This window comes from Bufo bufo, chromosome 7 (genome assembly GCF_905171765.1).
Source record: "Bufo bufo chromosome 7, aBufBuf1.1, whole genome shotgun sequence".
NCBI lineage: Eukaryota > Metazoa > Chordata > Amphibia > Anura > Bufonidae > Bufo > Bufo bufo.
In genome coordinates this window covers 58,592,522-58,610,880 of record NC_053395.1, presented here as the reverse complement: position 1 = coordinate 58,610,880, position 18,359 = coordinate 58,592,522, and the positions used below count along the sequence as shown (strand labels likewise).

The 18,359-nt window shown below is 48.7% G+C and overlaps 1 protein-coding gene across 2 annotated transcripts in view; it reads right to left on the bottom strand.

Moving 5' to 3' along the window:
• The window catches only part of ERCC4 (ERCC excision repair 4, endonuclease catalytic subunit), a 75,793-nt gene extending 61,776 nt beyond the window's left edge, over positions 1-14,017 (bottom strand). The window contains exons 1-4 of one of the 2 annotated variants that reach the window (XM_040440434.1): positions 13,854-14,017; positions 6,884-6,990; positions 4,970-5,264; positions 3,743-3,923 (exon numbers count right to left, since the gene is read on the bottom strand). In XM_040440434.1, coding sequence (XP_040296368.1) covers positions 3,743-3,923; positions 4,970-5,143 — 355 coding nt within the window. In that variant the 5' untranslated portion in view covers positions 5,144-5,264; positions 6,884-6,990; positions 13,854-14,017. The remainder of the gene's footprint in view (positions 1-3,742; positions 3,924-4,969; positions 5,265-6,883; positions 6,991-13,853) is intronic. The other variant, XM_040440435.1, reaches the window with a different exon arrangement.
• Between the last annotated feature and the right edge of the window lie 4,342 nt (positions 14,018-18,359).

The following is an 18,359-nucleotide window of genomic DNA, read 5'->3' as shown; positions in this document are numbered from 1 at the left end:
AGGCCAGCAAAGAAGCCACTTCTCTCCAAAAAAAACATCAGGGACAGATTGATCTTCTGCAGAAAGTATGGTGAATGGACTGCTGAGGACTGGGGCAAAGTCATATTCTCCGATGAAGCCTCTTTCCGATTGTTTAGGGCATCTGGAAAAAGGCTTGTCCGGAGAAGAAAAGGTGAGCGCTACCATCAGTCCTGTGTCATTCCAACAGTAAAGCATCCTGAGACCATTCATGTGTGGGGTTGCTTCTCATCCAAGGGAGTGAGCTCACTCACAATTTTGCCCAAAAACACAGCCATGAATAAAGAATGGTACCAAAACACCCTCCAACAGCAACTTCTTCCAACAATCCAACAACAGTTTGGTGAAGAACAATGCATTTTCCAGCACGATGGAGCACCGTGCCATAAGGCAAAAGTGATAGCTAAGTGGCTCGGGGACCAAAGCGTTGACATTTTGGGTCCATGGCCTGGAAACTCCCCAGATCTTAATCCCATTGAGAACTTGTGGTCAATCCTCAAGAGGCGGGTGGACAAACAAAAACCCACTAATTCTGACAAACTCCAAGAAGTGATTATGAAAGAATGGGTTGCTATCAGTCAGGAATTGGCCCAGAAGTTGATTGAGAGCATGCCCAGTCGAATTGCAGAGGTCCTGAAAAAGAAGGGCCAACACTGCAAATACTGACTCTTTGCATAAATGTCATGTAATTGTCGATAAAAGCCTTTAAAACGTATGAAGTGTGTGTAATTATATTTCACTACATCACAGAAACAACTGAAACAAAGATCTAAAAGCAGTTTAGCAGCAAACTTTGTGAAAACTAATATTTGTGTCATTCTCAAAACTTTTGGCCACGACTGTACATAGCCACTCTTGCTCAAGCACCTTAAAAGTCAATATGAAAAGATAAATGTTAAGTGTTTTAAACGGATTAGAAATTCAGTGACATAATTTGCATTCTCATTAAAATAAACGAGCCTTATTTGCTAACAAAATTATTAATTCAGGTCAACCAAACAGTATTTATTACATGCAAGATAAGAGTCTAATATTAGAGAAATAAAACAGGACTTTGCTGACCTCTAGTGGTGAAATTAGGATAAGTTAACTTTAGTATGATAGTATATGGACGTACTAATTGAATACTGTTTACTGCCTAACTAAAGTACGTTAAAAACACTATAAACTATAGTAGATATAATAGTATAGTCGATATTGTATTGAATGCTAAAATATATGATAATAAAATATTCGATACTAGTCTATAGTCAATGAATTCACTGATATAAATCACACACCAAAAACTTCAAGTATTGTCCAGGTCTTATATATGCTGTTATTGTGAAGGGGGAGGTAATTCCTCTGTGAATCTATCTCAGATTGGGAAAATGAGTGTCACTTTAAATATTGTAGGTGTATTTGCCCTGGGAACGTAGTGTATTCATAAAATGTCCACAGGAATCCTGATAATGTTGGAATAAAAAGTCTCTTATGGTATTTCCTTTTAAAGTCGAGGTAAACTTTAAATCGGTATTTGGCTTACCGTCTGGTGTCTGCTGTCTCCCTGTTGCTTGAGTGGAGCTTTAAATGTCTGCCGGCTTATTTGATCGCTCCTTCCAACAAGCTGGTTCAAATTTCGCGGGAGTTCCAAAGATCGCTGTTCTGCAATTTCCTTCGGTACAGCTTTTTCAGCCAAATACCGATTTAAAGTGCTCGCCCATTTTTCCATTGTTACATTTCCTTTTTAACAGAGGGTGGGGTGATTCCCTCTATATGAGCTTGCAGCACCACCCTGTAACTACTAAGGAGTGAGCCACTACAACCCACTACTATTCCTTCTATGTTCATGTCCTATATAGCACTGTCCAATGGGTCCACAGCCCTGTGAGTTTAGTGCAGAAATATATTCTTAGGACCAGAATAGAATATCCCCCTTATATTTCATACTCCTATACACAAAAGGAGTTTCTGTGGTAGGGTGCACTTAGGAACCAGCATATAATTGGTCTGTAATAGTTCCAGTTCACCTTATCAGCCTATCAATGTGGAGTCAACTTTTTAATATAATAAAATAAAGTGTTTTTAACGTACTTTAGTTAGGCAGTAAACAGTGAAATTAGTATAAGGCAAATATTGTATATACCAAGTACCAGGCTGTAAAATGTGGACACTAGTTTTATCCTCCAAGTCTCTAGGGCAGGGATGCTCAACCTGTGGCCCTCCAGCTGTTGTAAAACTACAACTCCCACCATGCCCTTCTGTAGGATGATGTCAGGGAATGATGAGAGTTGTAGTTTTGCAACAGCTGGAGGGCGGCAGGTTGAGCATGCCTGCTCTAAAGTAATGTCCGGATAGAGGAGGTGATACGGTTATTACACATTCATATAAACCAGTGGTACATGTATTGTTTTCTATACCACATTACAGTACATTGCCCAGCATTCACATCAGAGAGTAAAAATCACCAGGGTGAATTCTCTGCAGAGATGCAAAATGTTTTCAACTATGAAGCTTGCAGAATTGTGAATGCAACTCTGGACTATAATAAAGGCTGCAAGACGACTAATGCAACATATACTTTTATGCACCTCCTATAGTTATATCCCTGCTAATTGGTGGTATTATTTAACCCTTATGCGCACCACTATGTACAGTTACATCGTGGTGCGTTGTAAAGAGTATGGAGTGGGCTCAGCAGCTGTATAATACAGCAGCCCCCCAGCTGCAATGACTGGAATTGGCGATGATGTTGATGCCAGTCTTTTAACTCCTCAGATGCCGCGGTCAATCTGTGGGGTTAGGCAGAAGGGAGCCTTCCGATCGGAGCCTCCTCTGTGAAGTCATGGGGCTCCGGTCGGTTGCCATTTCAGCCTGGGGCCTTGTGAAAGTTCCTAGGCCTGTCATATCCTGCGGACTGAAAAGCCGAGTGTCAGATCCCCATAGACCACAATAGTGTTCTATTGCAGTCTATGGGACAAGCGATCAGAAGACTACAAGTCCCCTAAAAGGGTTAAAAATTATATTAAAAAAATAAAACAATGAAAACGTTTAAAGTTAAAAAAAAAACTGTGTGGTGCACCGTGTAACGGGAAAAATAAAGACACGCATTCACCATTTTTTGGCCACTCCCCCCAATAAAATTTAATAAAAAGTGATCAAAAAAAGTCATATGTAACCCAAAATGGTACCATTAAAAACTATAGTTTACCCCGCAAAAAAAAAAAAAAAGCTCTCAAACAGCTCTGTGCATGTCAGAATATGGTGATGCAAAACATTTTTTTTTTTAAAGGTAGTAAAACATAATAAAAACTATATAAATTTGGTATCGCCAAAATCATACTGACCCCTAGAATAAAGTTGTAGCGCACAGTGAGTGGTGTAAAAACAAAAACCTTGGCAGAATTGTTTTTTTTTTCCAATTCACCGCACAAAGATTTTTGTCCCCCATTTTCCAATACAAGCTATCTTAAAATAAAAAGTGCCATTAATGATGGCTCCTGGAACGCGGGCAAGGAAAAAACAGAAATCAAAAAATAAAATTGGGCCATGTCCCGAATTGGTGCCCAGCTTTTCTACCACTGAGTAACCCTGAAATGTTTTGCCTTTCCAGAACTCCTAACTCAAAAAGCTTGGCACAGAGTTGAGCAAAGCATGTACGTGACTGCTCTTGGCGCCCCCTTACCAGATGCGGTGGAACCCTAGTTGGGAAACAGTGGTCTACGTAGACCGTTAGAGGACTTACCAGTTATCAAGTTGGCTGGAATCCTATCAGTGAGGAAATCAACCACAAGGATGCGACTAGTGACAAACAGTACTCCGCCTTGTGTGTATACATCATAGCGCTCGTTACTGCTGACCTCATTGGTGACAATCCGTGGCAAGTCGGTGACTCCTTCTGATCTCATCTGTTCAATCAGATATTCCTGAAATAACAATGCAACACATGTTAAGGGTCCATTCACATGTCCGCAAATGGGTCCGCATCCGTTCCGCAATATCGGGAACGGGTGCGGACCCATTCATTCTCAATGGGGCAGGAATAGATGCGGAGAGCACACTATGTGCTCTTCACATCCGCATTTCCAGAGTGCGGCCCCGAACTTCCGGGCCGCGGCTCCGCAAAAAAAATAGAACATGTCCGCAATTGCGGACAAGAATAGGCAGTTCTATGGGGGGTGCTGGCCAGGTGTATTGCAGATCCGCAATTTGCGGATCCATAATACACTACGGATGTGTGAATGGACCCTTATATAAATGACACCACATCACATTGTAGAAAGTGACACTTTGATATGCAGATATCCATGAGGCTTTTGTATCATATATGGTTTCAGTTTTAGGCCTCATGCACACGGCCGTTTACTACTCATATAATGTTGTGGGTACTACTGCGTTGAACAAGCCTAGAAATGTAGCCCAGGGGTTGTCTCACTTCAGAAAATGGCATTTATCATGCAGAGAAAGGTAATACAAGCCACTTACTAATGTATTGTGATTGTCCATATTGCTTCCTTTGCTGGCTTGATTCATTTTTCCATCACATTATACACTGCTAGTATCCATGGTTACGACCACCCCGCAATCCAGCGGCGGTGGTCGTGCTGACACACTACAGGAAAAAGCGCTGAACTATGCACACTCTCGTGGTCCCAGCCACCAGAGGGGCCAGAGCCTTTTCTTATAATGTGCAAGTACGATCAACGCTGAGGGTGATGAAAACCCCTGCATACTAGCAGTGTATAATGTGATGGAAAAATGAATCAAGCCAGAAAAGGAGGCAATATGGACAATCACAATACATTAGGAAGTGCCTTGTATTAACTTCCTCTACATGATAAATGCCATTTGCTGAAGTGAGACAACCCCTTTAAGCAGGTCTCATCCATAAAGTAGTGGTGCAGCAGAAACACACAAGGGGGTGCCCTCTTGTTCTTTGGGGTGAGTATCTAGCACTACATACTGGCATTACCTCCTCTGCAGTATTGGTATTTAGCACCAGCACCAAGTTCCCAGGATCACAATAAAGCTTCAAGAAATTCTGCAGGATTCTATCAATGCCGAGTCCACGAGCGGCGATGATGAGCCCATCCTCATGGAACAGGTCTAGGAAGATTTGATTTTCATATTCCAGGAGGGGAGCCATTGACGAATGTGTAATTTGGGTGTCTACAGAATCCGGTCACAAGTGGCTGAAGAATGCAGTCAACTATAGAGATGGCGGTGTAGACCAGGATACGCTCCTCACGTGGGCTGATCCTCAGTATCTAGAGGTAAACGACAGGCAGCATTACAGTGCAACACTTCCAACTTCTATAGACACTTAGGGGGTCATTTACAAACAGATATAAGCCACTTTTGTGGCGTATATCTGGCGCAGATTCTGTTGCATGCCATGTTGCAGCAGAATCTGCAACTTCTTCCCCGCTCAAGCCAGAAGGGAATAGTTTAGGGTGCATTCACACGACCGTATTTTTGGCTCTGCATCCCTTCCACAATTTTGCGGAATGGGTGCGGACCCATTCATTTCAACACAATGTGCTGTCCGCATCTGTAGATCTGTTACGCGGCCACGAAAAAAAAAAAAAAAAAGATCGCAAGCGCGGACAAGAATAGGCATTTCTATCATAGGGCCGACTACATTCACACGGCTGGTATCCGTGTTTTGCTGATCCGCAATTTGCGGACCGCAAAACACATACGGTCGTGTGAATGTAGCCTTAGGCGTGGAAAATGGTCTAAATGTAAAACAGCAAGGAAGCTGTCTTACATTTAGAATCGGCGGTGGATACACCAAAGTTATGTAGAGGCCAGTACATGTACCTCTACATAACTTCAGCGACCCACCGCCTGGCTCTATTTGGGCCTTTATTAATATTTTTTAATTAAAAGTTAGGTTTTAGGTATATACCCTCTGTGATATATATATTTATACTTGTATTACCTATGCCTACAATATTATTGCGCTCAGTGGTTATTGAGTACCTCTACATACCTTCGGCGACCCACCGCCTGTGCAGGGGCTTATTAAGACCAGCGTCTAAAATGCCGGTCTTAATAAATGTGCCCCTTAGATTTAATAGATTAACGATTCCATTAATTCGGTACCTGCATTATCCAACCTCCACCATACAGCCATGTGTGTTATATCCACAGGAGCGCACTTTATTCTTTACATACTGCATTAATGCTACATGTTTCCCACTGTACAGTAAGTTCTATCAGGACGGCATCTGATGACCCATAAACCCACATAATCCAGCATAGAACACAAATAGTCCCAAATTACACTTAAGAAAATGAAGAAAATATATATATATATATGTTAAATGTGGAGAGAGGCAGTGAGGGCAGCAGCAGTCAGTGTGGGGCGCATCTCCGCAGTTAAAGGGATTTTCTGATAACCTATCTATCTGATCGATGGAGGTCCGACATCCAGGGCCCCTGCGGCCTTCTCTCTGCTTTTCCGAGGTCAGTGAGGACACGTTTATGAGTCACGTGGCCTATGAGCAGCTCAGCCATATAGAAGTGAATGAGGCTGAGTGGGCAATGTGCTTGGTGAGCAGACAGAAGGCTGCAACGCTCACAGCAGCACCTCTGCCTTTCTCAAAATAGCTGATGGGCGGGGGTCCCGGCACCGATCAGATACAGAGGAGAGGTCATCAGTAAGAAAACCAAAATCCTGGAAAACCTTTTAAGTAAATAGAAGATTGTGCTAAGGAACAAAATGGGCCACTTTAGAGCTATTCTTTTTTATAGAAAAATATGATTTCAGTAAATAAAGTATATTACAAAAATAGTCAGTATCGCTGCCGCACACATTGCAAAAAAAATACTGTAAATGATAGTTGTACTTTAAATAGATATGACATCAGCAATTCCCTACCCAGCATCTCTACAGCCGCACAGAAATGGCTGAACCTTCTTCATATTGCTTGCCAATCCCTGCTTTACACAGACGGAGCTTTGTCAGTGTCCTGGTGATGAGAACTTCTGCAGTGCAAGGAAAAAAGAGAAGAGTCAGCAAAACAGTGTGTTACTATTCCATCCATACATTGCCTGCCAATACAGGGCTGTCTCATGAAGGCAACCACAGTCCATAGGATATAATTGGACAGGAGGAGGTCACAGTCTAATATGGACCATATAATGGTGCAGTAACGGCATACAGAGGTGTATCGAGCTGTAAGACCATTCCCATAAAAGGCGGAGGTTCCCTGGAGCCGAAATCTGGCAATGTGCATGAGCCCCGAGAGCATCGCTGACACATCCCATCCGTGTATTACATGTAACTTCTTCTGATCACAGGGCCTTCCTCTTTATATAAAGGGGTCTCCGCGCGTCAGTGGCCCCGATGTGCTAATCTTGTAGATGGTGTAAGCTTAGGCCGTCTAGACCTGCAGCAGATCTATCACAGGGGCTCAGGCCGGACGATACATGTGCAGCAGATCTATCACAGGGGCTCAGGCCGGACGATACATGTGCTGCAGATCTATCACAGGGGCTCAGGCCGGGCGATACATGTGCTGCAGATCTATCACAGGGGCTCAGGCCGGACGATACATGTGCTGCAGATCTATCACGGGGGCTCAGGCCGGACGATACATGTGCTGCAGATCTATCACGGGGGCTCAGGCCGGACGATACATGTGCTGCAGATCTATCACAGGAGCTCAGGCCGGACGATACATGTGCTGCAGATCTATCACAGGGGCTCAGGCCGGGCGATACATGTGCAGCAGATCTATCACAGGGGCTCAGGCCGGACGATACATGTGCAGCAGATCTATCACAGGGGCTCAGGCCGGACGATACATGTGCAGCAGATCTATCACAGGGGCTCAGGCCGGACGATACATGTGCTGCAGATCTATCACAGGGGCTCAGGCCGGGCGATACATGTGCTGCAGATCTATCACAGGGGCTCAGGCCGGACGATACATGTGCTGCAGATCTATCACAGGGGCTCAGGCCGGACGATACATGTGCAGCAGATCTATCACAGGGGCTCAGGCCGGACGATACATGTGCTGCAGATCTATCACAGGGGCTCAGGCCGGACGATACATGTGCAGCAGATCTATCACAGGGGCTCAGGCCGGACGATACATGTGCTGCAGATCTATCACAGGGGCTCAGGCCGGACGATACATGTGCTGCAGATCTATCACAGGGGCTCAGGCCGGACGATACATGTGCAGCAGATCTATCACAGGGGCTCAGGCCGGACGATACATGTGCAGCAGATCTATCACAGGGGCTCAGGCCGGACGATACATGTGCTGCAGATCTATCACAGGGGCTCAGGCCGGACGATACATGTGCTGCAGATCTATCACAGGGGCTCAGGCCGGACGATACATGTGCAGCAGATCTATCACAGGGGCTCAGGCCGGACGATACATGTGCTGCAGATCTATCACAGGGGCTCAGGCCGGACGATACATGTGCAGCAGATCTATCACGAGGGCTCAGGCCGGACGATACATGTGCTGCAGATCTATCACAGGGGCTCAGGCCGGACGATACATGTGCTGCAGATCTATCACAGGGGCTCAGGCCGGGCGATACATGTGCAGCAGATCTATCACAGGGGCTCAGGCCGGACGATACATGTGCAGCAGATCTATCACAGGGGCTCAGGCCGGACGATACATGTGCAGCAGATCTATCACAGGGGCTCAGGCCGGACGATACATGTGCTGCAGATCTATCACAGGGGCTCAGGCCGGACGATACATGTGCTGCAGATCTATCACAGGGGCTCAGGCCGGACGATACATGTGCTGCAGATCTATCACAGGGGCTCAGGCCGGACGATACATGTGCTGCAGATCTATCACAGGGGCTCAGGCCGGACGATACATGTGCAGCAGATCTATCACAGGGGCTCAGGCCGGACGATACATGTGCTGCAGATCTATCACGGGGGCTCAGGCCGGACGATACATGTGCAGAAGATCTATCACGGGGGCTCAGGCCGGACGATACATGTGCAGCAGATCTATCACAGGGGCTCAGGCCGGACGATACATGTGCAGAAGATCTATCACAGGGGCTCAGGGCGGACGATACATGTGCAGCAGATCTATCACAGGGGCTCAGGCCGGGCGATACATGTGCTGCAGATCTATCACAGGGGCTCAGGCCGGACGATACATGTGCAGCAGATCTATCACAGGGGCTCAGGCCGGACGATACATGTGCTGCAGATCTATCACAGGGGCTCAGGCCGGACGATACATGTGCAGCAGATCTATCACGGGGGCTCAGGCCGGACGATACATGTGCAGCAGATCTATCACGGGGGCTCAGGCCGGGCGATACATGTGCAGCAGATCTATCACAGGGGCTCAGGCCGGGCGATACATGTGCAGCAGATCTATCACAGGGGCTCAGGCCGGGCGATACATGTGCTGCAGATCTATCACAGGGGCTCAGGCCGGACGATACATGTGCTGCAGATCTATCACAGGGGCTCAGGCCGGACGATACATGTGCAGCAGATCTATCACGAGGGCTCAGGCCGGACGATACATGTGCTGCAGATCTATCACAGGGGCTCAGGCCGGACGATACATGTGCTGCAGATCTATCACAGGGGCTCAGGCCGGACGATACATGTGCTGCAGATCTATCACAGGGGCTCAGGCCGGACGATACATGTGCAGCAGATCTATCACAGGAGCTCAGGCCGGACGATACATGTGCTGCAGATCTATCACAGGGGCTCAGGCCGGGCGATACATGTGCAGCAGATCTATCACAGGGGCTCAGGTCGGACGATACATGTGCTGCAGATCTATCACAGGGGCTCAGGACAGACGATACATGTGCAGCAGATCTATCACAGGGGCTCAGGCCGGACGATACATGTGCAGCAGATCTATCACGGGGGCTCAGGCCGGACGATACATGTGCAGCAGATCTATCACGGGGGCTCAGGCCGGGCGATACATGTGCAGCAGATCTATCACAGGGGCTCAGGCCGGGCGATACATGTGCAGCAGATCTATCACAGGGGCTCAGGCCGGGCGATACATGTGCTGCAGATCTATCACAGGGGCTCAGGCCGGGCGATACATGTGCTGCAGATCTATCACAGGGGCTCAGGCCGGACGATACATGTGCAGCAGATCTATCACAGGGGCTCAGGCCGGGCGATACATGTGCTGCAGATCTATCACAGGGGCTCAGGCCGGACGATACATGTGCTGCAGATCTATCACAGGGGCTCAGGCCGGACGATACATGTGCAGCAGATCTATCACAGGGGCTCAGGCCGGACGATACATGTGCAGCAGATCTATCACAGGGGTTCAGGCCGGACGATACATGTGCAGCAGATCTATCACAGGGGCTCAGGCCGGGCGATACATGTGCAGCAGATCTATCACAAGGGCTCAGGCCGGACGATACATGTGCAGCAGATCTATCACAGGGGCTCAGGCCGGACGATACATGTGCAGCAGATCTATCACAGGGGCTCAGGCCGGACGATACATGTGCAGCAGATCTATCACGGGGGCTCAGGCCGGACGATACATGTGCAGCAGATCTATCACGGGGGCTCAGGCCGGGCGATACATGTGCAGCAGATCTATCACAGGGGCTCAGGCCGGGCGATACATGTGCAGCAGATCTATCACAGGGGCTCAGGCCGGGCGATACATGTGCTGCAGATCTATCACAGGGGCTCAGGCCGGACGATACATGTGCTGCAGATCTATCACAGGGGCTCAGGCCGGACGATACATGTGCAGCAGATCTATCACGAGGGCTCAGGCCGGACGATACATGTGCTGCAGATCTATCACAGGGGCTCAGGCCGGACGATACATGTGCTGCAGATCTATCACAGGGGCTCAGGCCGGACGATACATGTGCTGCAGATCTATCACAGGGGCTCAGGCCGGACGATACATGTGCTGCAGATCTATCACAGGAGCTCAGGCCGGACGATACATGTGCTGCAGATCTATCACAGGGGCTCAGGCCGGGCGATACATGTGCAGCAGATCTATCACAGGGGCTCAGGTCGGACGATACATGTGCTGCAGATCTATCACAGGGGCTCAGGACAGACGATACATGTGCAGCAGATCTATCACAGGGGCTCAGGCCGGACGATACATGTGCAGCAGATCTATCACGGGGGCTCAGGCCGGACGATACATGTGCAGCAGATCTATCACGGGGGCTCAGGCCGGGCGATACATGTGCAGCAGATCTATCACAGGGGCTCAGGCCGGGCGATACATGTGCAGCAGATCTATCACAGGGGCTCAGGCCGGGCGATACATGTGCTGCAGATCTATCACAGGGGCTCAGGCCGGGCGATACATGTGCTGCAGATCTATCACAGGGGCTCAGGCCGGACGATACATGTGCAGCAGATCTATCACAGGGGCTCAGGCCGGACGATACATGTGCTGCAGATCTATCACAGGGGCTCAGGCCGGACGATACATGTGCTGCAGATCTATCACGGGGGCTCAGGCCGGACGATACATGTGCAGCAGATCTATCACAGGGGCTCAGGCCGGACGATACATGTGCTGCAGATCTATCACAGGGGCTCAGGCCGGACGATACATGTGCTGCAGATCTATCACAGGGGCTCAGGCCGGACGATACATGTGCAGCAGATCTATCACGAGGGCTCAGGCCGGACGATACATGTGCTGCAGATCTATCACAGGGGCTCAGGCCGGACGATACATGTGCTGCAGATCTATCACAGGGGCTCAGGCCGGACGATACATGTGCAGCAGATCTATCACAGGGGCTCAGGCCGGACGATACATGTGCAGCAGATCTATCACAGGGGCTCAGGCCGGACGATACATGTGCAGCAGATCTATCACAGGGGTTCAGGCCGGACGATACATGTGCAACAGATCTATCACAGGGGCTCAGGCCGGACGATACATGTGCTGCAGATCTATCACAGGGGCTCAGGCCGGACGATACATGTGCAGCAGATCTATCACAAGGGCTCAGGCCGGACGATACATGTGCAACAGATCTATCACAGGGGCTCAGGCCGGACGATACATGTGCTGCAGATCTATCACAGGGGCTCAGGCCGGACGATACATGTGCTGCAGATCTATCACAGGGGCTCAGGCCGGACGATACATGTGCTGCAGATCTATCACAGGGGCTCAGGTCGGACGATACATGTGCTGCAGGGACAGACGCTTTTCTCTGACTCTTGGTTGGTTTATTTTCAGACAGATAATTACGCCAGAATTGTGGCACAAAATGGCGCATCTCAGGTCACACCTTTCCTACACAGCCCCGTCCCCTTGTCTAAATGTGTAGAAACCCAAGTCCTGCCAGAATTGCTCCAGTTTTTAGACATTAAAGGGGCAGACCTGTTAGTACACACATGTGAGAAGATCACACTGATCTCATCCCTTTGTCACTGCTGACGGAAGGTATTATTTGCTTAAGGGCTCACGCACATGAACGTATTTTTTGTCCGTTTTTGTTTTTTTTGGGGCCCATATGCGGAACCATTCGCTTCAATGGGGCCGCAAAGAAACGGAAATGACTGCGTGTGCATTCCGTGTCTGTATGTCCACATTCCACAAAAAAATAGAACATGTCCTATTATTGTCCGCATTACGGACCAGGATAGGACTGTTCTATTAGGGCCAGGCTGTTCTGTTCCGTAAAATGCAGAGCCCTGAGAGTCCACTGTATTCATTAAAGGAGCGCCCCCCCTGCCCCTCTCACCAATGACTGGTGCCCACCATTAGTGATGAGGGGACTCATGAAGACCAGGCGGACAACACTTATAAACACCTGAACTGTAAAGTGGGCCCTTAAACGCTTAAAGGGGTTGGCGAGGGTTGTAAGATTGATAACCTATCCTCAGGATAAGTCATCAATATCAGATCGGCGGGGGTCACACACTTGACACCCCCGCCGACCAGCTGTATGAAGTGCAGGCGGCGCTTGTATCAGAGAGTCAGACCCCCGCCGACCCAAACCTCTTTAAGGGCTCACGCACACGACCACTGGAGGTTTGCAAATTGCGGATCTGGAAAACACGGATAGTGTCCGTGTGCATTCGGCATTTTGCGGAACGGAAGGGCCGGCCCCTAATAGAACAGTCCTGTCCTTGTCCGTAACGCGAACAATAATAGGACATGTTCTATTTTTTTGTGGAATGGCTATGCGGACAGGGAAGGCACACAGAATCATTTCCGTTATTTTGGGGCCCCATTGAAGTGAATGGTTCCGCATACGGGCCGCACACAAAACGTTACTGACACGGAAAAAAAATAATGTTTGTGTGTATGAGCCCCAAAGCAGAGGTGCACGATAATAATAGAAACATAGGCTGAAGGCAGTCCTCCGCTCCAGGGCTACCACTCTGCCAGGCTTTGTTTACATGACCACTGCAGCCAATCACTGGCCTCTGCAGTGATATACGCAGGGTATGTTCACACGACAGCTCGGATTCAATGATGTAAGCCTCGCCGAATCTGCGCTGAAACCGACATCCCAGTGTTTTCAGTGGGAGGCGGCATTGAGTTTTCACGTGCGGTTTTCCAGACCGTGCCAAGAATATACCCGTCCATTCTCAGTGCGGTTACAATGGAAACCCGTTCCATTCAATGGAGCTCAACCAAAAGCAGGACCGCGCCATTCTACACGGAAACCGCAGCGTTGTGTGAACATAGTGAGCAGACAGTAAGGGTATGTTCACACAACCCTGCGGTTTTCGTGTAGAATGGCGCGGTCCTGCTTTTGGTTGAGCTCCATTGAATTCGATAGATAATTACATATTATACATACACAATATAGAACTTCTGTACAATACAGTGTACTGAAGCACTGACCGCAGGGTGCAGGGGCACTTACATACAGCTGGCACGAGGGCCAGGAGGAGCGGAGCACAGGGCATCAATGGCTGCCTCCAGGGAACCGCACACTACACCTCGGGGACTCGGGGCTCATCACAGCGGCCACTGTCTCCTCTTCTGGTCTCCACAGCCTGTGCCAGCAGTCAGTACCGCTCATGCGCAGTGCGGCCCTCTCCCCTGTAAACAAAAGGCGGAAGACAGGAGCGGGACAAAAACCAGGTATCCCTAGGACTTGTGCACTGCGCCGCCTGCTGGAGGCTTCTGCACAGTTCAGGCTCCTGTGCCCCGGATATCCACATGAATGTGCTTACAGCCTGTTCCATCAGCACCTGACGGCGGACTGAGGGTCAATAGTCAGAGAGCTGACATTTTTAAAATCCAAATTGCATCAAATAATGAAATAATATGCAAGGCTGGGTCATGAAGATAGGAACCATACAAATCATTTCTGGATCAATATTGTAAATGTAATAATGCAAATTTATACCTCAGCTCAAAAAGAGGGACATTTAAGGTGCAAAGCGGGACAGAGGGACTTGGGTCCAAAAGAGGGACACTTGGGAGGTCTGATCTATCTATCTTTCTATCTAACTATCAACTATCTATCAATCAATCATCTATCTTTCTACCACTGGCGTAACTATAGGGATCGCAGCGGTCGCGGTTGCGACCAGGCCCCTAAGCCTGGACCCTCTGGGCCCCCCTTGCCAATGGTACTGTACTTTTCCCTTTATAAGATGCAGTGCATCTTATAAAGGGAATACTGGCGAGCGCTTCCATAATGGAAGAGCTCACTAGTCTGCAGGGGGAGAGAAGCGCTGTGAGCGCTGTCCAGTACTTACCTCTCCTCCTGCTCGCTCTTCTCAGGGTCAGCGCTGTTGTGTCCTGGCTGCCTGCAGCGTCAGGACGTACACAGCGCACTCTGACCTGACGCTGCAGGAGGTCAGGTGAGTGCAGCGCGGGCCCTGAGAAGAAAAGACTGCCAGAACAGGTAGAAGTGGTGGCAGGAGAGGTAAGTTACTTTATTATTTTACAGTCTGATCTGAGGTCTGATATGGAGGTCTAATGGGGGGTCTGGAGAGGTCTCACTGGGGGTCTGCAGAGGTCTAATGGGGGTCTGGAGTGGTCTATGGGGGGTCTGGAGGTCTGACTGGGGGGGTCTAGAGGTCTTACTGGGGGCCTAAAGGGATCTAATGGGGGGGGGGGTCTGGAGGTCTGACTGGGGGTCTGGAGAGGTCTGACTGGGGGGTCTGGAGAGGTCTGGAGGTCTAATGGGGGTCTGATTAGGGGTCTAAAGGTCTAATGGGGGTCTGATTGGGAGTATGGAGGTCTGATTGAGGGTCTAGAGGTCTAATGGGGGTCAGATATGGGGGTCTAGAGGTCTAATGGGGGTCTGAAGGTCTAGTGGGAGTCTGGAGGTCTGATATGGGGGTGTGGAGGTCTGATATGGGGGTCTGAAGGTCTAATGGGGGTCTGGAGGTCTAATGGGGGTCTTATCTGAGGTCTGATATTGGGTCGGGGTCTTACATGGAGGTCTAATGGGGGTCTGATCTGAGGTCTAAAACTGGGGTCTTATATGGGGTCTGACATAGAGGTCTAAAGGATGTTTGGTCTGAGATGGGGGAATCTCATTTAGGGTTTTATATGGGGGTCTGATCTGAAAGGAAGGCAGGATATTTTTGTACTAGCACACAATATAAAGGGGTGTTTTTGTACTGACGCTCTATCTGTGTGGTACCAGTATTTTCAGGGGGACTGTTTCTGCAGGAAAGTATTGGGGAGCACAGTGGGCACAGTATTGGGGGTGGCAGGATGGGGTGTTGAGAAGGTGAGGAGGATGATGGAAAAGTAGGAAAGTAAGATTCTGTTTGTTAAACTCCACAGATGAGGCACGGCTGAAAGAAGTCACCATGGTGGTCTGGTCTAACAGGAGAAGAAGAGGAAAGAAAATATCTACATCAGAGAAGAGAAGTCACTGGATGTAAGAGGTATGTGGCGCTGTATTACCCTGTATGTTCTGTAGCGCTGTATGTAATGTTTTCCAAGTATATCTTTAAAGGGGTTGTCAGTTTTTTTTTTGTATGAGCGCTGCCTTCTCTGCTCTGTTTACCTGCTCATCACTGCAAATGCTACGGCGAGTAGGTGAACAGAACAGAGAAAGCAGCTCTCATATGAGCGCTGCCCTCTCTTCAAATAGCTGATCGTCGGGGGTTCTGGAGGACCCCGGCTGATCTGATATTGATGACCTATCCTGAGGATAGGTCATCAGTAGTAAAAAGAGGACAACCCCTTTAACAGTAGGACTGGAGGGAAGGGGGGGGGGCATTTCAATATTTGCCTTGGGCATCATAAAAGCTAGGTGCACCAGCGCTGAGTGGGGGGGGGGGGGGGGGGGGGGTTGGGGAGAGCTGAACTCTTGCACCAGGGCCCATGAGCCTTTAGCTACGCCCCTGCTTTCTACTATCTATCCTCTATCTTATCTATCTATCTATCTATCCATCTATTTAGCTATCTATCTAATATCTATCTATTGTAAGAAGGTACCTGGAATCATCGTGGATGGAAGGTATGTGTCATCGAGGTTCCTGGCCGGAATTTTATGCAGCAGCTATTGCTAATTGACACCTTTAGATTTAGCATGGCTGTCATAGCTAATCCGGGACGGCTCTTACTGGGAGTAGTCAAAGTGCTGGGTGGGTGACTACTCCCCATGTTCCAGGCCGGGTTTTGCCAGGCATAAAAAAACAGCCAGCACTGCCAGGTGTGGTGGATTTACCTCCCTCTCACAGTGGAGCTCAGGAATCTGTGTGCTGTGAAATGAGGGCTGTGCTGGGATTTGAGGTTTGAGCCGGGCTGGAGGACTCAGGCTCCTCTTAGGGCGAACAGGCCGCCTATGGACATGATGAGGCTGAACGGCTAACTGGATGTGAATTAACACCCAGGAGAAAAGGTGACTTTTATTGTTTATGGACTGTCCTTGTGTGTGAACAAACACCAAGACACCTGCATTTTGTGATACACTTGATAATTTGCAAAAGAGTTTGCTTCTCACCGAGCAAGCATTCTTTGGGGTAGATGAGGGGGAGGGTGACAGAGAGGAGGCTGATGAAAGTGAGGTAGCTAGCTGGGTGAAAGTTAGAAAGCGGGGTAGAGGGAAGAGTGCCAGGGAGGCTAGCCCTGATCTGACACACCCCAACAAGTTTGCACGTTTGGCAGATGAGGGGGATGTCAGTCCGGGGACGGCACCGCTACAGCCGGACACTTCCTCTGCCAGTCAGGGGAATGTCAGCTCCAGTAAGCAGGGAACCAGGAGAGCAGGGCAGGCCAGACAGGTGCTGGTAGTGGGAGACTCCATTATTAGGGGAACAGATAGGGAAATCTGTCACAAAGACCGTGATCGCCGAACAGTGTGCTGTCTTCCTGGCGCTAGAGTTCGACACATCGCGGATCGGGTTGACAGATTACTGGGAGGGACTGGAGACAATCCAGCGGTCATGGTCCATATCGGAACCAATGACAAAGTTAGAGGTAGGTGGAGAGTCCTTAAAAATGATTTCAGGGATTTAGGTCAAAAGCTGAGGGCAAGGACCTCAAAGGTAGTATTTTCCGAAATACTGCCTGTACCACGAGCCACACAAGAAAGGCAATGGGAGATTAGGGAGATTAACAAGTGGCTCAAGAACTGGTGTAGGAAGGAGGGGTTTGGGTTCCTGGAGAACTGGGCCGATTTTTCTATCGGCTACAGGCTCTATCGTAGGGACGGGCTGCACCTCAATGGGGAAGGGGCAGCTGTGCTGGGGAGAAAGATGGCTAGAAGGTTGGAGGAGTGTTTAAACTAGGGACTGGGCGGGAGGGTAATTACGTTATAGGAGGGGAAGATAGTGCAGATAGAGACCGGGGGCAAGGTAATAAGAATGGGGGAGGAATGGAAGGAGGGACTAGAACAGTTCAGAAGGAAAGGTGTAGTGTAAAAAATATACATAAACCTCTCAAATGTATGTATACTAATGCCAGAAGCCTGACTAATAAAACTGGTGAACTGGAATTAGTGATGTGTGAGGAGGACTATGACATAGTGGGAATAACTGAGACATGGCTGGATGATAGTTATGACTGGGCAGTTAATGTACAAGGTTACAGTCTGTTTAGAAAGGATCGTCAAAACCGGAGAGGGGGAGGGGTCTGCCTTTATATAAAGTCCTGTCTAAAGCCCACAGTCCGAGAAGATATAAGTGAGGGACATGAACATGTGGAGTCACTGTGGGTAGAGATACATGGAGCTAAAAACAACAATAAATTACTAATAGGAGTTTACTATAAACCACCTAATATACCAGAGTCCACAGAAAATCTACTACTAAACGAGATAGACGAGACGGCAAATCATAATGAGGTGGTTATTATGGGGGACTTCAACTACCCAGATATAGACTGGGAAACTGAAACTTGTATATCTCATAAGGGAAACAGGTTTTTGGCAAT